General features: G+C 38.2%; 1 protein-coding gene across 12 annotated transcripts in view; it reads right to left on the bottom strand.

Annotated features, from left to right (window-relative positions):
• mtmr4 (myotubularin related protein 4) overlaps window positions 1-18,659 on the bottom strand; it is a 62,832-nt gene extending 44,173 nt beyond the window's left edge. For 2 of the 12 annotated variants that reach the window (XM_046838959.1, XM_046838961.1), the window contains exons 1-2: window positions 8,620-8,813; window positions 7,231-7,311 (exon numbers count right to left, since the gene is read on the bottom strand). In XM_046838959.1, coding sequence (XP_046694915.1) covers window positions 7,231-7,311; window positions 8,620-8,798 — 260 coding nt within the window. In that variant the 5' untranslated portion in view covers window positions 8,799-8,813. The other 10 variants (XM_046838962.1, XM_046838960.1, XM_046838971.1 and 7 more) reach the window with 10 other exon arrangements.
• Window positions 18,660-22,635: the final 3,976 nt, after the last annotated feature.

Below are 22,635 nucleotides of genomic sequence, written 5' to 3'. Positions count from 1 at the left end.
GTGCTGATCGTGACCTGGAACGCTGTACCTACGCATCAGCAGTCATCCTCAGGAACGCAGTGACGTAAATCTTACACACACACACACACACACACACACACACACACACACACACACACACACACACACACACACACGGCTTCTATGTTTCCTTCCAAAATCAACCAGGGGTCACATCTTAATCTCCGGAAATACGAGTCGTGAAGTAACGAGGTCCTGATTCTGCATGCGAGTTCCAAAGCGATTCAAATAAGTGATTAACTGAATTCCAAACATTCCCTGTTTTTAGTTGCATTTTGCTTTAGAAACAGCAGAGGGCATTTTAAATCTAATTCAGTTCAAATCAGTCTGTAAATAAAATTTAACACATTCAACTCAAAAGCCAAAATGCCCGTCTTCTGCTTATAGGATTCCACGTGTTGAAGTGTTTGTTCCCGAATAGGAGCAGCACACGCACGCATGCATTCACACACTAAAATAGCGTCAGTTCACTGACTAGTTACTGTTTGTATAAAACGCTTACATTAATCACAGTAAAAAGTGTGAACACCAGCGAAAAACAATGACAAAAGCATTCGTTTGGCCATGGGGTCTAGACGGGAGATTATAAATAGGAAATTCCCCACTATGGGTTAAAGCTACTTCTCACAAACACAATTTTATATTTACTGAATATCAAAAACATCGGTAGCAAAAAGTCCTGGTTGGCACACAGACACCATCTGCTACTGCAAAAAAGGGACTTGCCAAACTGCTAAATATAACTGAAACTATAATATAAATTCATTTACATTTAATAAAAATTGAACCATTGATTTGGAGAAGCGACAGTTTTCTCTGGATTGTTGAGGATGCTGAATTCTGTAGGCTAATAATCGCATATGGAGCTTCATTACACACAAAGGAAATGTCAATGTCAACAATTAGCACTTAATGTTAATGTTTTTTTCTCCATCTCTCTCCGTTACTTTCTTTCTCTCACACACACACACACACACACACACACACACACACACACACACACACACACGTATGTGGTTATTTTAGGAAAGGAGGACAACCTGAAATCTACTCCAGTGAACACAAACACGTTTCTTCACATGGCAAGAGACACGAGACGACTCGAACACACCACACCCAAAGCTTAAAACGAGTAGGAATTTGTATTTAAAGAGTCAATAAATGAATAAATACCCACTCTGCATAAATGCGATGCCTAACATATTGCATTTGGAATTTTTGCTTCTTGCAGTCGCAATAATGTAATGCAAACCAAAACATTTTTGTTAATTTACAGATCTTGTCCTATATGACTAACTTAATGTTTATTTTGTTTCACATCTGTATGTTAAAAGGGGCATCAATCTTTAAAACTGCCTCAGTTTTGAGTCAGAAACACAGCACTCTGTGGTGCAAAATTGTCAGTGCTGCTGCTGCCTCTAGTGGCCTCGCTGTGGCATTACAATATACAGTAAAAAAAAAAAAAGGTTGAAACGTGACTATGGCTGAAACGATTCTTCGAGTAACTCAAATAATTCGAATACAGCACTGCGTTTCCCCGTGGACCATCATTACTGACGCACCACCTGCTAAACTTTGGACCGATTATTGTACGCGCGTTTCCAGCCTCGTTTTGTGCGTACGCCATGTTTATAAATGAGACCCTTGGGCAGGTAAACACTGAATACTTGAATACAGAATGAAAAATGGAGAAACGGAGTGAAAACGGTGAGGGGGCGAGGAGAAGATTCAGACCAAAGATCACAAAGTTTTCAAAGTTTGGGATCATTTGAAAATGTTCAAACAAAGAAGAACACCATACAGTGCGTTTACCTTTTTAACAATAATCTAAAAAAATTCATTTACATTTTTTATTTTGATGAAATTTGGCAATTAAATGCAGTAAATGGGTTTAGTTTTCACAGATTGCAATTTCCGCAATAAAAATGTTAAAGGGAACAAACAACGTTCGTTTTAGGAGACCCGTCTTATTTTCTCTTGTATATTTACAGTTCTCTTTAATGAAGGAAAAATGACTTCTTGTCCGATTACTCGATTCTTCGATGGACTAATCGGCAGAATAATCAATTACTAAAATAGTTGCAGCCCTGCACCTGAACATCACACCTTACATGGTTCTTCCCTAAACAGTCACAAACTTGGAAGTAGACTATCGTTTAGAATGTCCTTGTATGCTGTAATATTACAATTTCCCTCCACTTTAACCAAGAGGCCCAAACCTGCTCCAGCATGAAAATGCTGTGCACAAAGCACGCTCAATTACGGCAGTTTGCCAATATTTTGTCGAAGAACACAAATATCCCTCACAGTGCACTGTCTCAACTCCACTGAACATGTTGGGAATGAAGTAAAATGCTGACTGTGCACCAGCGCTCCTTGCCTGACTCATAATGTACTTGTGGTTGAGTGAGGATAAAACCCGACAGCCACGCTCCGGTATCCTGTTATTATAACGACAAAAGGAGGACTAATCTGGAATGAAATGTTCAAAAAGCACACACTGTATGGGTTTGATAGTCAAAACTGCACAAGCGCAAACATTTTTGTCCATACAGCACAGACTTTTATAGGATATATAGTGTAAATAATGACTTCAAAATATAAAAATCCACACTTTCATAACTGACATCCATTATTCAATGCTGGCCCACATCATAATAGTTCCTCGAAGTTTCCTGGCAGCTATATTTAAACCTCAAAAACCAAATGAACAGGAATCAATCAAAAATGAACGTCACCAGACACAGAGTTTCCTGGCTGCATTCAGTATGTGTTGACCGGGTTATACATATTAAACACTTTTTATTTAACTGCGCATCCGTAGAACAGCTGTTCTTTGTGAAAGCCGTGTTTGAGACTCAGTTGCAACAACACACATGACTGGGTGACAAAAAGCATCAGCTTACGGGTGGAGCTCTCAGTTCATTCTTGAGCCGATTTAACATTCCTTCATTCCTTAGTGCAAAACAGCAGCAGCTTACATCTTGTTAGAATGTTGAGATTACAAGCCAGGAGCATGTTTGTAGTCGCAACTCTTTTGCCCATAAAGAGTAATTATTTTCAAAATTCCAGCTCAAGTTTGGAAATAATGAACTCCAAAAGCACAGCGAAGAAAAAAAATAAGTATACGTTCTGGGATTTTTGCCTGGAAAACACGTGATCAGAATTAAGGCACGAATTTAACATTACTGAGAATTTCTCCAAAAAGTTCCGGGGGAAAATTACCTGCTGCGTATAAAAGCACGACAACGTCCGAGAAGCTGGCATTTCAAATCAACAGAATTGTATGGAAACCCCCTGTGTATCCAAGTTCAACATTCACCTTGAGCAGAGATTCAATTTGACAAACAATAACCTGCTCTACATAATCATTCATTATTGACTAATCCTACCAAATACGTCTTTAATGGAATTACTGTCTCTGCTAGGCGTGGAAGATCATAAGATTTATTCAGGGGCAAAATGAGGAAATCGATTCCGTGTTAAATAATGAAGGTGATGAAGTTATTATTATTAATATAAAATAAAAATCTGGGAATATAAACAGTGCTGAATATCCCAGTATCTATGATTAAGATTCAACAATTGTGAGCTTGTAGAAAACAAGTTCTGTAATGTCTTTACTTTTTTTAAATGACACAAAAGGAATCACTTTAGCAGCCACATGGATTACAGTTACCCGATATCTGTAGTAGCTCTTTGTATTTGGCTTGGCCCATGTACTCTACACCATTCTTCATTCAATGATGAAAGTCCTACTCTTTGGACACTCTGTTCTGCCACAGCTGCCCTCAGCAAAGCCTCATCAGACCAGCATCCACAATGTCAAACAGACTTGGACATACACCAGGAGGTGAAAAGAAGAAAAGGTTGTACTGCCACTTTAGCTTAACTCGTACTTAAGCAAGAAATCTGAGATCAGACGTCCGGAAAAGCAGCAAAGATATGAGTGGCACGAAACCAGCGCAAAACTGTATGTATGACTGGTTCTTTCATGTTACTTCTTTCTAGTAAATCTAGATTGTAGTTGAAACAAGTTTAAAAAAAAAAAAAAAAGCTAAAGATGCAAACAAGACTCGTAACTAATATCTCATCCTGGCATTATATAATAGTCAAAGATCTTCAGCTTTGTTTAATATGTAAACATACTAATTACATTAATTAAAATCTACCCAGTTCATTGGCTTGTGCACTAGTTAAGTACCTTAAAAAACGTTTTAACTATGATTTGAAGTCCTCGAAGATATTATTCGACCCGGTTTGCATAATTACAGTCAGATTTCACAATGAGGTGAACGGTTAGATGGTGCTGAACTTCAGAATCATGCATGTGGAACTACTGATAAAAACAAGTTATGATGAAACAAGCCTACTTTCCCCAGTAGATAAATATACGTATATAAATGTATATATGCATATATACATATTTCTGCAATCCGCTTTTCTCAGTTGCTCAAGGTACCGATTAGTCCATCTCTGCTACAATATAACATACTGAGCTCCTCTGAAGTTCACACCCGGTAAACGTTGCTCTAATTATTTAGTTCGCATTGAAATCTAGCCATGAGTCAACATACCTATTCCAACTCCCACTCACTGCACTCCGTCTGAGAGGATGTGCACAAGAATTACGTCTTGTACCTTGGTACTGACTTCATTTTAGAGCTGAGCTTTGATTAAAAAACCGGACCCACTGATATGCAGTAGAGACACAGTGGCTGCTTTGTTTACCGAACGTGCAAAATGTTTAATGATCATTCCAGTGGTTCACACAGATTTATAAACTATGCAATTCATAAAAAAAAAGTGCATAATAAAACTAAGTCCAGGAGAGAGTCCAGTACTCAAAGAACACAACGAATCTGTTTATATGGATATATAAAAGACCAACACTTCTTATTAGGAATTAAGACTACAGGCAGGCAGATTAGAAAAAACAAACATATTCAGCAAGAGATATTTTTCCGAAGACCACTAGAGGGCATTAACCTTTGCGTATAGATGCGTCATGAGGCGCAGAGGTATACCAGGTTGCAATCTGGCAACAGAATTTTAAACAGCTGTTCTGATTATAAAATCGATTAAAAGAAATTGTTTCTTACTTCAAATAATGGTTAATATTGATAAAAATGGATTGAGGCAACACTGTTCCTTCTAATCGGTTCATAACTCAAGTACAGAACTAATTACGGCAATTATCTTACTATTAAAATATAATAATAGAGTAGATAAATTTCCATATATACACTGAATAAAATCTTTCTATAATTTACTTTCCATTTATGACCCCACAGACTTATCTACCACTTACATCTTCCAGTCCAGGTAACGTTACATTACGCGTAGACACGTGCCAAGAAAAGTGAACAAGAAGAGCAAAGAGAATAAATATCTTAATAGTTATTAGTAAGGATAATTGTTAATCATACCCCTATCCAGAGCAACCTGCAACTGGGCAACTAAGGGTTAAGGGTCTTGCTCAAAGGCCCAAAAGTGCAGCTTGGTGTTGCTGGGATTTGAACTTCTGCTCAGAAGTCCAATGTCTTAACCACTGAGCGACCACTTCACACATGATATGAGACAAGAAAAACTAAGAATAAACAGCATTACTGTGTTTAACCACATGCCATTTGATTTTTACGTAGCACATAACTAACACAATAAAACATGGTTAAAATCTACAAGATTCAAATCCACAGCAGAATACAGAGAGTATGTAAATTGAATGGATGTCTATAGTGTATAATTATGCAAGTGAAAATGAAAGTAATCTAAATTCTTCGCAGCGGTGGGCAGATAAAGGGGAAGGAGGTGGAGCTGCTTTAATGCTTTTCCTCTCATTGTACACACACGAACATTAAAAACAAAACTTGCTCAAAAAACAAAACAAAACAAAAACCCTACCCTATGGCTGATCTTATGAGCCAATCACATTCATCCAAAAAGCGAGAGAACCACGAGAAAACATCAACACTGACAAGAAGCAAGGTCAGGTCATACAGTAGCGCTACATTCTACTCAATCATAATAAAAAGCTGTTGGGAGGGGAAAAGATCTAGTAGGAACACAGTAAAGAAATGCACAGGAAGTGTACTACAAAGTCCTCTAGCAACAGTTAAACAGCTGGGGCGCTTTCCTTTATTAAACAAAATACCACTAGCTATTGTCTTAATGCGATACTGGATTTCTACACCTCATCATGTGTGTGTGTGTGTGTGTGTGTGTGTGTGTGTGTGTGTGTATGTGGCATAAACTGACTCGGTCATAGATCAAGTACATGACGGGAAGTTAGAAAAAACAAAAACACAGGAATCTACCTCATTCACATGATCTCAACGCAATGAGCGAGAAGCTGCAGTTTCACTTGCGCTTTGACCAGAAAAGTGTGGGCAGAGATCTTTTAACACACCAAAAAATAAAAATAAAAAAAAAATCGCAGGCTTGTTTGCTTGTGTAATTCAAGTGGGATAATCTGATCAGGTCACATGATACACCAAGCATTCAAATGCTACTTTCTGCATTCTCCCCATACAGATACTATGCAAGCAACTAAAGCGCTTAGATTTCTATTTATTTTTCTGTTTAGGCTTTTTTTCCTAAACTGACTATTTCCTAACTGCTATTAGGACCAAAGCAGAGAAAGTAAAGTACGCGTCAGTATAGACCTGGAGATAAAGAGACCCCGGGATTCAAAAGGACAGGTACGGGACATCTCGAGGTGTAGTGTAGTGTAGTGTAATGTGTAACATATAACTGCATGTCTTAATAGCAACAGCGTCCGTATGCAGCGCCTTAATGCTTATTCTCAGCCACACACACACACAAATGAGGGTGTGCCAGCCATAATTAAAATCCAGTTCACATAAATATGTTCTTGCTTTTATAATATCACTTATATAGAGCATATGAACTTGGGTTAAATTTGCACTGCAGGTTTGTATATAGATCTAACTAACAAAATATAACAAATGTTAAAAAACTCAATCATTTAAAATGAATATCTATTAAAAAAACGTAATTAAAACACCTCACGTGTGCACGTGTTCTACGAGTCTTGTGGCGAGGACGCTGTCAGACAGGGACGCCTCACTGAACCCAAACATTAACAATCTCCCCGAGCGCACTTTCACCACGGACATGCGATACTTGTTCCAGGACTTCTTAAAACCTCCCACACACACAATACATATAAACAAAAGATACTCCTACCATGTTTTCGACAGAGGTGTTAAGCGGGTTTTGACTCCTCCAGTGCTCCTGCCTGCTCCTCCTGTGGTTCTACGTCTGCTCCTGTTGAAACAGCAAACACAAGTCAGTCACACGCGCCTGCGCCACACACACACACACACACACACACACACACACACACACACACACACACACACACACACACACACCCACCCACCCACCCACCCACCCCTGAGCAGATTTGTTCATTAAGATGTTTTTGTTCGCACAAAACAGTCAAACAAACAAAAAGATTAGGGATGATGACAAACAAAAGCACTAATCATGTGATTTACAGAATACAGTTTCCATTGCAATTTTCAAATACAAGTTACTTGATGGGCAAATCCTGAAGCCCCGATGACAGACTCCTGAACATCTTCAAGACAATAACAAATGAATAAACAGGGGGTATCCGCTATTTTGCTACTCTTTTAATTCGAGGGCAAAAAGTCATAAAACAAGTAATGCAAAATTGTCTGAAACTACATTCAAACAAAACCATTTTAATTCAATTTCCTCTCGAATACGACATCTTTGGACGTTGTTCGCGTTATGTGCTAATTGAAATACATTAGATGGACAAAAGTATTGTGACGCCGGACCCTTTACAGCCACGCGCAGTTGGAAGCACACAGTTGGTATAGGATTTCTATGGATGCGGACACATTAAACTTTCCCTTCATTCGAACTAACAGGCCCAAACCTGCTTCAGCATGACAATACCCTGTGCAAGCAAACTTTCACGAAGATACCGTTTAACATTGGTTGGAGTAGATGATCTTGCTGTGGGTGGCCTGCTAAAGAGAAACCCTATTGAACGCCTTTTGGATGAACTGGCACACCGACTGCACCACAGTATCTGACTTTACAAACACCTTTGTGGCTGAATGAGCGCAAAGCTCCACGAGCGCACTCGAAAATCTAGTGGAACATCTTCACAGAAGAGTGGAGGTTACAGCTCATGTTCAGTTATATGTACATATTACTACACCTTTTGTATAACCTTATTTATTACACTGCCACTGTAAATAAGCTATCTATGCACTTCTGGTTAGATGCTAACTGCATTTCATTGGCTCTGTACATGTACCCTGCACAATGACAATAAAGTTGAATCTAATCTAATCTAATCTAATCTAATGTACATTTTTTTGTCCATATAGTGCAAGTAGGAATTGTGTCAGCTTCACTTAATGCACCCGAGACAGACCTGGCCAGGTCTAGAAAACTGAAGTTGCGCAATTTTTCTACTTTGCAGAATCTATTTAGAGCGAACTGGCTGATTGTCAGCGTTCCTCATGGGATCAGACATGCACTTGGCAATACCAGCTTGTTAGGAAGGTTTACTATCTGGCGCGAAGGACCTACCGTAGGGAAGTTTCACTATCTGGTCTGCACTGATCAGGAGGTTGTACTCGCCCCCGCGTGTCAGTAAAAACGTTACAGGATTCAGAACACTCAAACTGTACTGGGTGTGATGTGATTCTTGCTGAGTAGCCTAACTTCTGGTAGGTTGCGTATGTCGTAAATGCTCGATGTTCTGGCATTTAATGCTCTTGACAGAGAACATGCACTGTGATGTCACAGAGGTCACTAATCATGAACTGTGAATCTCCCTCTAGCGTTGAAGCGTGGAACTACAACTGAAGGGGAATCCTTTCCTACACCTGCTGTACCTGCACATAACTCCACTTTCATCTTCATTTTCTTCCGGCTTCTCCCATTATGGGTCGCCAAAGCGGATCATCCGTCTCCATACCCCCTGTCCTCTACATCTGCCTCTTTCACACCAACTACCTGCATGTCTTTCTTCACCACATCCATAAACCTCCTCCTTGGTCTTCTTCTTTTCCTCCTTCCTGGTGGCTCCATCCTCAGCATTCTTCTACCAATATATAACTCATGACCCTCCTCTGCACATGTCCAAACTATCTCAATCTCACCTCCCTCACCTTGTCACTAAAACGTCCTACATGCGCTGTCCCTCTAATAAACTCATTTCTAATCTTGTCCATCGTCGTCACTCCCAACGAAAATCTCAACATCTTCAGCTCCTGTCTTTTACTCAATGTCACTGTCTCTAAACAACATTATTGGGATGAGATCTGATTTAAAAGAAAGAGAAACTGAAAACTCTACAAGAGCCCATGTCTCAGGAGACACTTACAAAGCACATTACACAATTACAGTCCTTGTTAAAGAGCTTCACTGTTGTTGTTTTTGTTGTTGGTTTTTCTTATATAAGAAAAGTTGTACACTTCTGCTTACTGACTTAAACTAGAAATAAAAACTGATCTGGAATCCGCTTCATACCTAAAATCATTAGAGACTAAGAGGAAGAGCAAATCATTGCAGAGAATGCGAGGACTTCCCAAAGAGTCTCTCTTCCTCAAAACTCACAAAACCTTGTTAATGGCTTTTTAAACACGGCAAGACTGAAAAAAATAAATATATGAAGACATTTTATTTGCCCTTCTTTCACATTTTGACTCTAAACTTAATGTGTTTAACCTGTATGTTTTAGGGATTTAAGACTGTTAGTTAAGCGAACGCCACAAAAATAAGAATGCAATTAAAAACATGTACTGAAATGTAAACAAAAAATACCTGCTTCCGGAAACATCGACCAAAAAAAAAAAAAGTTAATTCCTCGCGCTTCCACTCAGCGCGCGCCCTCGTCTGCGTGTAGGTATGTGTGAATGTGTACTCGGCGTAGCACGTGCGCGATTAAACTGCTTGTGGATAGCCAAAAGAGACGCCCGTCTATTAAAAATAAATACAAGAACGTTAATAGAAATGTGTCAAAACGCCGATTGCGATCATTAAGGCGGTCTTTTTGGTGTGTTTCAGAAAAGCGTTAATGATTTTCTTCGTCAAAGAAGGGTCGAAAAAACTATTAAAAAGAGTTGTTTTGGCTTTCCACAAACAGGGGGTTGGGCTGCGTGAAGTACGTGACGGTCCCCCCGCGCGCGCTGTACTGCGTTCAGCCTCAGGGTGCAGCTCAAATCAAGAGATCTTTAGAGGGAACAATGGGGTTCAATGGGCAGCAGCCCTCCCTTTCCTCCACACACACACCATTTCACGAAGGCATGCAGTTAGAATGGTCAACTCATTCATGACCAAATAGATTACTTTAGATTATATTTAAGGGGTTTGGTAGACGCCCTCATCCAGAGCAACTTTCAATTACCTCCTTTAAACCTCTAAGCAGTTTACAGTTAAGGGCCTTGCTCAAGGGCCCAGCAGTGGCAGCTTAACAGTGCTGGAATTTTTAAACTCATGACCTTCAAATCCAAAGTCCAGCGTCATAACCACTGAACGACAACTTCCCTGCCACTCTGCCAATCAATAGGTTCCCTGGGTCTACTTTACACAGGAATACAGCTACATTTAAGGGGAACTTTTCACAACCTGTGAAAGCTTGTAACCTTTAAAAAAAACAACAATGCAAAAAGGAAATGAAAACACATTTCCCTGAACACAACAGTGTCCTTCACTTTGTACAAACGTTTAACAATTTCCTTCCTTACAAAAAATGATAAGCAACAGAAATACTTTAAATAACGTTTCATTTTATATCCAAACCATTTTTGTACTGAAATACAGACAAATGTATGATGTTATCATCACTTTTCTTTTTCTTTTTTTAACAAATCATGTGACAGGAAAACAAAATTGAAAAAGTGGAAGTCAACACTGTGCTACAGTGTTCATGGAGGAACCTTCACCACCATCAATTTGGACGGCTTTGAAAAAAATACCATTAAAACCTATTTTGGGTAAAAAGTTTATTAAAAAAAAAAAAAGTGTCAAATGTTTTGTCCACATGCTTAAGCCAAAAATGTTTGGATATATTCCAGAATCTAACTCATTCATTCCTTATACAATCCTAAAAAAACAACAACATCCCACCAGTTGTTCTTCGAATGTTCTTGAGATCGTTTTTCGAACGATAATCTTTGATAGATCACAGAAATCGTAACGCCTCCACCACCTAAAAATAAAACCTCTTGCAGTTCTGAAGTAATTCTAAAATGATGTACCCTGCCCAGTGGCTAGTCTCTGGTCTAATGACGTACCTTCAGCTAAATAATGAAAACAGCTGTAGAAGATGTGCTGCAGAAGCCGCAAAGGTTCATGCTTACCACAAAATATTTTTCATAAGCTAATCTGCCCCACAACAAAATTTACCCCCACTTAACAACCCCTGATGCAGTGTGTGAAATATGCTAGTTCAACTCCTTAGTGCTCAATAAGAGCCAAATTGTCACATATCCAAATATTTAGATGGTCAGTTTAAAATATTACAAGTTAACCAAAGGAATGCAGTGCATGGATTCTTAATATTTAACCACCCAAATAAATCAACAAGCAGCTACAGACCAGGCCATTCAGGATAATATTTCACTTAAAACATCTTCACAAATAAATTTAATTCGATTCGTCTTTCTTACAGATTCCTCAGCTAGACAAAAGTCTGTAATCACTCTACACCCAATATACAAACACGGTTTACCTCGATTAAACCCCAAAAGCCTAGAGGTAAAGATATTAGAATATAAAAATACACAGGCCTGACAAGGAGACACATGCTCAAATATATGAATGCACAATAATAAACTGTAGAAGGAGCCTAAAAGTCGGTGTTATTTTCTTGACTTCGGTAGTAGAGCTCAGGAAACACACACACACACACACACACACACACCCCTCACTGACACACCCCCCTCCAACCACACTCAAACTTCTACTCTGTTCAAAAATGTTTTACTTTTTTTCATCCATACTTGTTTCAACCACCAAACAAAATGTGAACGAATTCAGTACATTCTCTGAGAGTTGGTTCCTACCTGCTCAAAAAAAAAAAAAAAAAAAAAAGGATCGTCTATGGAGTTCAATTTCAACCGGAAAGTCTACCAAAAGGAATAGCTTGCGCAAACTCTATACACTTGCTCTAGTACTCGGCTTCCAAACAGCCAGAACTCACTCCTCCCCTGTCCACTCCCACTGACAATCACACTCTCTCTCTCTCTCTCTCTCTCTCGCTTGTTCATTGTTTATTTCTTTTTCCACCCTTCGGCTCCTCACCACCGGCCCCTCACCATGTCTCCACTGCTCTCACTACTGTTTGACAGAAGATTGGAACATGCTTCAAATGCTTTAAACAATTCTAGACTTTTTCAAGCTAAAAATAACACACTGCGCCCACCCTCCCCTGCAGTCATACCAAATGTAAAACGTTGAAGTTCATTAGGTAGGAAAATATGAATAAATTAAAAACAAATTGGGGAAAAAAAAAAAAAAAAAAACACATTACATAGCATTTCAACAAATACAACCACCTCTGGGGTCCAAGCACTAGTTTGTTAGTTATAAGAAAACATAACACAGAATTAAGTGTTAATCCACCAGCCTTAGACAACTTTCAATCCCTCCACCTACCAACAAGACGTTTCATTTTTGGTTACCATAAACTTAATTTCACAAACTAAACTAAATGAAAAGCCCAAGAGATACAATCTTCTCCAGAACCAAAAAATCTTTCAGAACCACCCTTCTGAAAGATGCCTTTTACTGACACAGTCAATATTTTTCTATGACAATGAAAACAGTTAGCCATGGCCAATGGTAGCCTCTATATAGAAAACCCACATGATTTTCTATAGATCACAAATACAAGATTGTGCTAGCATGAGAGCTGTAGGAAAGCTCAACACTGTACTTTATATTACTCAGTTTTTCCATATACCTGCATGTTCCTGATTCTCGAAAGGTCACGTTATTCATGCAAGCAATAATACATGTAATAAAAGAGGATACTAACCTTAGTGTTCGGAAAGTGCATCATTGTTTACCAAATAAAAGCAATTTGTTTTTCGAAGGTCTATAGCAAATATCGAGTCCATTTCTTCACCGAGTAAAAAATAAGCCCATAAAATATCATATATTTGTTTACTCCAATAATAACTTTTCCCTACTAAAATCTTACATTTATATAAAAAAATGTCCATCTTATGAGAACAATTTTTATTGGGATGCTATAGCACCAGTTTTATGGAATACTTGCATGCACTTTGGTGTAACTCTTAAAAAAAATGGTCCAAGGATTCAGCATACCAGGTTTGACAAATTTGTAAATTTTTTGTACGAGAAATCGCCAATCAAGTTAGTGAATGTAAACCACATCGAGTTTCAGTTTCGGGGTAATTGTGCGACATCTTTGTTCATACAACTTTTTTTCTAAAAGCTTTACAAACTTTTGTACTTTTTTTTTTTTTTTTGACAAATGCAAAGTGGGTGGGGTTTAACATTTCATGACTTTTTTCTCAATTGAACCGAGGGATTTGCAGGAGCAGAACCCCGGACCATTACAACCACCAACTGCGATATGCTTCCATGGCATACGCTTGGATCTTAAATGAAAGGTTTCTCTACAAGGTGTGTTCCTTTAATGCTGGCTCAGCATTCACATTCCCTCGTCCGCACCCTCTACGGTGTAAAGCAGGTGTTAGTGTTAAGATGGGCATCACACTAGTTCTCTAAACGCACATTTCTATGTTGTCTGTTCAGTGTCTATATGATCTTTACGATGTGATTATGTAAGGTACACGGAATGTCTTTGTCTGGGCGAACGCAGCTCTGGTTACCATGTCTTTTTACCCAATCAGGAACAGTTTTAGCTCAAATTTTTACCAGTATGTATATATACTTCTTTATTATGTGCATTAAATGAAGAAGAACACATGCGCCATTTTGCGTGCCGTGTAATTCTTCCCTGATCAGAAAAGACATCGAAGACTGCACAGGAAACTCTCCAAGAATTAAGTTTTTAGATGATAAAACAATAAACAGCAGCTTTGTGATTGTATTGTGCCAACAATAAATTGACCACATGAGCTCCTGATGCATAAATACTCGCTGACGCTTAGATCATGCCACAAATTCTAGACACCATCCTCACAACCTTACAATCCTGGGAGTAGGAATTAATAATGAAGAAAAAAAAAAAAAGACTGTTAATTAATGTGTGTAATGAAAATACGTGGAAAAAAAACATGCTCAATGGTGCCACTGTGTAACAGCCTCAATACACACCCACCATGTTACTACTGAACCGAGTTATATAAACTATATTCACCCAGCAGTCGATTACATCATGAACTTTAGGATTTGTAGAAACAGATTGTAAATGTCACCATATTTGGGCACTACTTTCACTTCCTAATAAAAAAGAAGTAAGCTTTAATTCTGATTTCTTCATGCAATGATTTTAAATGCTTAATCTCACTATCAAACCATTTTTACCCTCTGCATAGCACAGGTTGGGTTTCAAAGTTCGAGCCACGATAAAAGGCTAAAGTGCAAAGATTGCATAAGCAGTAGTGTTGCATATCGTTCAAGGGAGATGCACGAGGAGACCTCTTCACATTCTCCACAACACTGGACTGAAACGCGCTAAAGAAAATGTTCACAACACCATTACACAACACACAAGGGCTGTGTGTTTGAGAGTAAAATTGTAATTCGGGAACGACTGGACCCTGCATCCATGCACGTTTACGGTTTTACATCAAGTTCTGACATCAGGTGTCGAAAGTTGGCATGCAAAGATGTGCATGAGTGCAGGATAGCATTTCCAAGGAAAGCTGCCAGGTTTTTCTAGGCCACAGATATAATCTGCTTGCGCCGACTCGTTTCTCCTTCCTTAGAAGACAATTCTCCTTCTGCACAAATCAAACACTATTTCTGAACTGTGCCACCACGTGCTAATGGTGGTAATGTGAAGAACAAAATAAATAGAACATCAAAACAACTTAATCAATATTTTGAGTATCTGAGACTCAGATCATAATACAAGCCAGTTCATATGAACCTCATATTTAATGCTTTTGCAAAAGCTCATTTATTACAAAGTTCAAATATCAGGAATACCAATAAGAGAAATGCATGTATCTTTACTCCAATAATAATCTTAACATTTTAAAATCTAAAACTTAAAAAGTGGTTTCTTTCGATTGGAAGGCCAAACGTTCAAACCCCAGCACTACCAAACTGCTGCTCCTTGGAATCTGAGCAAAGGCCATAACCCTCAACTTCTCCGTTGTATAAATAAGGAAGTAACTCTCTTTGGATACGGGCATCAGCCAGATACCATAAATATACACGGAAAAGAAAAAGAGTGAATAAAATGCATTTAAACGTTTAATTATGACTATGACAGAGAACCATTGCAGATTTTTGGACAACCAGGCTATAAGTACTTTAGTAATTGATTAGACATACCTGTTTAACACGACGCTATAAAAACAACACGATCAAAGCTTGACATTCACTATTTGAGTTAACGACACATCTAGCTAACCAATTTTTAGACCTTTTTTTTGGTTGTTTTCACCAGTGTGTTGGTCAATCTGACCCACACAATATGAGCTTTACATGGTTTAAAGATCAGTTAAATCAATTTTCTATCGGTCAAGTTAAACATGTATTTATAGTTTTGTATATATTTCAACGATTCAGAATATAAAAAAAAAATGCAGCTCAATATCATTTCGTTTCATCTACCATGTACTGTTCATACTGTACTACAACCCATATTACACATAATATTATAAAATGTAAAAAAAAATTTGCCCTGGTTTAAAAATCTCTCTTTCAAATATATATTGTGATATAAAATATCTTATCTTAGGAGCCTTATATGGACAAAAGTTTTGGAACACCTGACTTTTCCATCAAAAGTCCAAAGTTAGATGGAGACACACAACAGTATAGGAGGTCTTTGGATGCATTAACAATACATTTTCACTTAACTTCAACTAATAAACCCAGATTTGCTTCAGCATGATGATGCCCCTGGGCACAAAGCCAGCTTAATGAAGATATAGTTCACACAAGGGTTGAAATGGAAATCTAAGATGAACTGGAATGCTGACTGCATCCCAGGCCTCCTCCACAATCACACTCCAAAATCTAGTGGAATATCTACCAAGAAGAGTGGAGGTCAGTATAACAGCAAATGGGGACTAAATGTGGAATGGGAAGTTCAAAAAGCAAATAGAAATTTTATAGTTAGGTGTCTACAAACATTCTGCCACTTCGTCTCAAAACTTTCTTTAAAGATTGGCCTGACTGATACGAGATCTCCAACCAATCACTTTGTTCACACGATCGTTCAGAATGGTACGCACAAACGATAGGTCCAAATTGTTGTGCGTTTCACTGTGGGAAGGAAAACAGTGTGAGAACCTAATACGCAAGCTAATACACACGTTCCTCTTTAACTCTGAAATGTAACCGCTGGCAGTTATGTTCGGGTTATGACACCTTTTGCTTCCCAAGTGTGAGATTGTAGACACGCTTACACAGACACACTACAGGACCCATTACAGCTGCTTGGTAAACATCTTTTGACTAATGGGTTTCTCTTGCGTTCCAGACAGCATGTTAACTTTTTGTCGCAAGCACTTATTCTTTTCAACAAGGGCCCTAAGAGCCACTCAGCCAAAGCTTTGAACAACGAGCCACTTCTTATCCCAGCCCTCTAACCATTGGTCATACACGTAGGGAAGAGAACAACAGCAGCACACAGCACATGTTATTACTATGGAGAGATACAAACATACCCTCATGGAGCATGCAAGCCCAAATTCAGAGCGAGTCATGTGGCTATTTAAGGTGCAGCCCTGACCTGTAACATGATCGAGGCACATCAATTAGGTATTTCAGGACAGGCAGTGGAGCTTTGCGGGTTCTTGCTGCTGGGGCAGAGTAAACGAGGGAATCAAATGGGTGCATGAAGAGAGAGAGAGAGAAATATATACTTACACAATACAACCAGCAAGAGAGTACCAACAGGTCCTTGTGTAGTATTAGCAAATACGAGACGTTTCATGCACACCGTAGTCACCAAATTTGGAGAAAAAACAGATATTACTATTACAACTCATCACTAACCTGGTTGGGTTTTTTCCCCCCATTAATGTACAGTTTAAACTGCTTTAATCCTCAACATTGGTTGACTGGAAGCTTATAAATTAATAACTCTTTAAATTAAAATAATACATCCATGATTATGTACTTATGGTATTTGTTTATAAACAGTAAATCTACATTTAATCAGGCTTTCTAATAAAACCCCAAAGAAACATTTAAACAATTTCAATTTTCTTTGTTAAACTTCAGACCTTGACAGGGAACTTGTATCACAAATGTATCATCAGTAGCTTTTAATCCAGAGAACGATAAACAATGCAAGCCCATCACCAAAAAATCCATACACAAGCATGCGTTCACGTATAGGGGTATTGATTTTGGCACTATTTTCGGAGGTAGAAGCGCATGTGGAAATATAACTAGAGCTTAGGCCTGAACCGCAGAAGCTGCGAATGAATGTCCTGCTACCTTCTGTACCAGAGGTTACAAAGAAATCCTGATTACTTCCTGCACTCACCAGTTTTGATGTTATTTGCGATAAATAAATTTAAGTACAAAGGTTGAAAATCTGTAACGTGTCCAGGGTTTGTAGAACAGAGAAGGAATAATAATAAAAAATAGCTTCACATAATTATGTATGGAAGTCAGGCAGAATCTCTGCTCCTTAGTGAAAAGTGAATGATGAGATGAGTGTATTGAATTTTTGAATAAAGGAATTTGTTAATATCAATACTATCATTAGTTTTTCATATGTGATCCTGTAATAATAGACTTTTAGATGAGTGAACTGGTCAGAGATCAGAGGTCAGCCAGGGTAACCAGGGTGGGAAACAATGTTGCCTGTCGGCCACCCCGTGTAACCCCTTGTGGCCACGCCCCTGGACACAATCAAGCATCTTATGGTGATGATCAAATCAACTCGTACACATTCTGACAAACACAAACCGGTTCCTGTGATGCAAGATCAACTCCAGTCACCTGAGCTCCACTGCTAGACTAACATACACTCGGGCTTTCCCCAACAGAACACGCCGATCAGTGTTTGCAGTTGGCTCGGATAGCATGCTATTCTTTTAGGACCCAGCCGCTAGATTCATACATAATCGTACAATCAGAGAAAGCGGAAAGTTCTAAAGCTCGACCCAATAAGATCGAGTTTCGGCATCAGCATGCTTTAAAGTTTACGGTTGAAACGCGCATTTAACGAAATAAGATTTGGTCGAGACGAGTTACTCACTCAGAAACAATCAGCTGACCCAACGGTGACTCAGTACAGCCCACACGACTTCCGCATTCACTCGCGATGACCTCACGCATCAGCCAATCATGGTCGACTTGACGCGGTCGCTCGACCAATCGCAGGGGGAAGAATGGCTCACATGACGTAATCCGCTCGAGCTGCATAACCAATCTGCGTTTACGACTGTGGGCGAAGCGGTCGCCTTAATGTCGGCGTTTGAGGCGCGAACACACCCACACAACGGCCAATCACGCCGAATTGCCGCGGCATAAAACCGACCAATAGAAAATCACAGCGCGGCACTATCGGGTCACGTGTCCCGGCGCGTGTTTATTTAAAGCGACGGCATTGAACAAGTCGAAATATTATGGAGAGGGTGGAGAGGTGATTAGATAGATAGATAGATAGATAGATAGATAGATAGATAGATAGATAGATGGATGGATGGATGGATGGATGGATGGATGGATGGATGGATGGATGGATGGATGGATGGATGGATGGATGGATGGATGGATGGATGGATGGATGGATGTTGTAGGAACAGAAAGAAAAAAAACTGGTTTCATAAGTACACATGCCTTTTTCCAATGGAAAATATGACTGTGCTCAAAATTATAAATCACATACAAACCCATGTTAAACTATGTATCATACACTTCATGAATGAACTGATTCTGATTATTTCCAGATAAAAAAAGCAGTCTTTTTTTTTTTGTTTCATCTGCCTGCTAAAGCCATTGTTCACAAAGAGCTCAAAAGGCATGTATGGAATCTCATTGTCAAAACACATTAATCAGAAGAGTGTTACAAAGAAATTTCCGAATGACCCCGATGTACCATGGAGCACCATTGTCAGTGAGTGGAGAAAATAGGGCAACACTTTTACCAAGAACAGGAAGTCCCTCTAAAACTGACAGAAGGATTTACCAAGCAACCAATAGTAATAGACCATCAACATTGAAGAAGCTACAGGAATATCTAGCAAATACTGAAAAATCTCTGTATGTAACAATAATCTCTTATAATCTTACATGTCTGGGTCATGGAGAAGCTAGGCTAGTCAAAAAAACTTGGACTTAATGCTAAAAAATTGACTTAATGCTAAAAAATGTATCGCTACGAAGCATGGGGGATCATTTTATAATACATGTTTTTCTTTTGTTTTCTTAAATGTTCTGTTTGTTTTTTCTGAAAAATCTATCTATTGTTGTTTGCCATTTCGCAACTGTTTTATCTTGTATTCCTTTTTTCTATACATAAAAAAAACATGTATCAAAGATATGCTAACTTTTTATATTGGTTGTAAACAGGCGAGAACACCAGAACAGCAGCAATCATACCATTCACTGAAATGTTCACATTCTCTGTGTGTGGGATGTGAGATGTGGGGTTCAGTGTGAAGTATTCGAAAGTGTGCAAAAACATTTGTAGAGGATTAAAAATGGTCACAGAATGAATAAAAAAGCTTACTAGAAACTAGATCATTTCTTTTTATTGTGACTATTTATTGTCATGGAAAGTACAACTTCTTCTTTTCCTCTTTTTTTAGAGCTAGTGATAATAAAAGAATACATTTGCATACTATTAATACTGAAACTTATTTGTGAATCATATCAGGTCTCATGTATATGAATTGCATCTATATGGTATAGTGATCATTTAAATGAGTATAAAATGTCTTGATGGAGTATATTTCATTCTTTATTAATGACTTACCTAATTTTTAAATCAACATATATTATAAGCTACAAAGCATACAAATATACAAAATAATTGTTTTGATCTGTTACAAACTGTTTCCACTTCTTTTTTTGGCTGCTCCCATTAAGGGTCATCACAGCGGATCATCCGTCTCCATACCCCCTCTACATCTGCCTCTTTCAAACAAACTACCAGCATGTCCCTCACCACATCCATGAACTTCCTCCTTGGTCTTCCTCTTTTCCTCCTTCCTGGTGGCTCCATCCTCAGCATTCTCCTACTGATATCCCCCATGTCCCTCCTCTGCACATGACCAAACCATCTCAACTTTGCCTCCAAAATGTCCTACATGTGCTGTCCCTCTAACAAATTTCTTTTCTAATCCTGTCCATTCTCGTTCCTCCCAATGAAAATAAACTTTCTAAATATTATGTTAAATTTTGTATAACTATTATTATTGCTTTCAGCTACTTGAATTAGGTTTGATTAGATTTATTCTTAGATACTGTTAACGTGATGATGAAATTAAACATCATGAATAATGATTCTTAATTTTCTTGATCAATAAAATGTGGATTTTGGGTCAAATAGGAAAGCATCTAAAAATATAAAGCAAGTAAGATCTTCCTCTTCTATTAATAATTACGTCAACCCAAATGTATGTACTTGAATTAAAAATAAAAAGAGAGAATTATATAATAAGTTCATCAACTAGTTAAATTTTGCCTCATAGCTTTTCACAAACTCATTATCTTATCTCATGGAAACTTCCTCATGCCACTTCCTCATTTTTAATATTGTCAGAGAAAAATAATTTTATAAGCATGTGTAAATGATGTTTTTGGTGGTTTAGCAGGCTGCAAGGTCATTTACTCAGTTTTAACATAGTTCCAGCAGGAAAACTATAAATTTGTCTCTGCTTCAGAAATGTTTGTAATCCACTTCATCTCAAATCTCAAAAATAAATCTAAACAGAAATAATATTGTATGGGGACACCTGACATTTCCAGCCATATGTGGTTCTTACTCTAACTGTTACCACAATGTTGGAGGCACAAGATTGTATAAAATCTCTTTCAATGCAGTAGTATGTTCCAGCATGGCAATGCCCCTGTGCAGAAAGCCAGCTCATTGAGTATATAGTTCTCACTCTCCAGTGTTCTGTATTGTTGAAAGATTTATAATCAAACTCTTGATGTCACCCAAATGAGGATGGGTTCCCCTTTTGAGTCTGGTTCCTCTCAAGGTTTCTTCCTCATAACATCTAAGGGAGTTTTTCCTTGCCACAGTCACCACGGCTGCTCTTCAGGGATAAATACACACCATTTACCTTAACTGTTAAATTCTGTAAAGCTGCTTTGAGACAATGCCTGTTGTGAAAAGTGCTATAGAAATAAACTTGACTTGACTTGACATGGTTGAATTCGAAGATTTTGAGTGGCCTGCTGTAGATCTCTGATCTCAACCTTATTTGAAGACCGTTGTGAAGAACTGAAAAAGCTGACTGCACCCCAGGCCTTCTCACCCTACATCAGTACTTGACTTTACAAGCTTATGGCTGAATGATCACAAATTTCCCCAAGCACACTCCAAAATCTAGTTGAAAATCTTCCCAGAAAAGTCGACGTTATTATAAGAGCATGTGGAATATGATGTTCAAAAAGCACATACACAATCTTATAGACAGGGATCTAAAAAAACCTTTGTCCTATAGTGCATGTTAAAGGTTGGAAAGTGGCAATTTCTTACCATTCATAATTATTTTTAGAAATTAGAAGGAAGTTAGTAATTTTGTCATAAACCTATAACAATGGTCAGATAACCTGTGATTATATTATCAAACATTTATACAGTCCTTGATAGAAAATGTTGTTTAAATGCATTAACCATTAATATTCATCATGACTTAGCATGGTCCTAAGTGGAATTTATATTAATTCATCCACTCCTGGTCAAAATGCATGCTATTAATTCAAAAAGCATAGAATGCATGACCAACCAACACTTCAAAAGACTTTTCAGACAACACTATTAAAGGTTAATTATCAGGTTATCTGCTTTATATTGTCCTTCATAAGAGCAAAGCAGCAGCTGAGGAAATTGAATTGTTTCATGATACATGCAAGCCTGCAATATTTAATCTGGCGTAACATGATTGCCACACAACTCTATCCACGGCAATTATTAACGTAAGACAAACAGAGATGGTCTTAAACAGAGAGGTTATTAGGTGGTGCGTATGTGTTTTTAGTGGGTGTTGGCTCTATGTAGAAGATTACTACACATCTGTCTCTTTCGCTCCCTTCTTACACACACACACACACACACACACACACACACACACACACACACACACACACACACTTGCATTTGCATGAAAAATCTGTTTGGTGTTCAAAGATTGTTGCTCATATCTTTTAATAGAAATCTTTCAATAGATAGTATATAAACGGTATAAGTAAAAGTATTGGGACATGACATGAGCTTTCCAGTCATTTGTGTTT

The sequence above is a fragment of the Silurus meridionalis genome, chromosome 25 (genome assembly GCF_014805685.1).
Source record: "Silurus meridionalis isolate SWU-2019-XX chromosome 25, ASM1480568v1, whole genome shotgun sequence".
Taxonomy (NCBI): Eukaryota; Metazoa; Chordata; class Actinopteri; order Siluriformes; family Siluridae; genus Silurus; species Silurus meridionalis.
The sequence above is the reverse complement of the archived record's forward strand: the minus strand, read 5'-3'. Positions and strand labels throughout refer to the sequence as shown.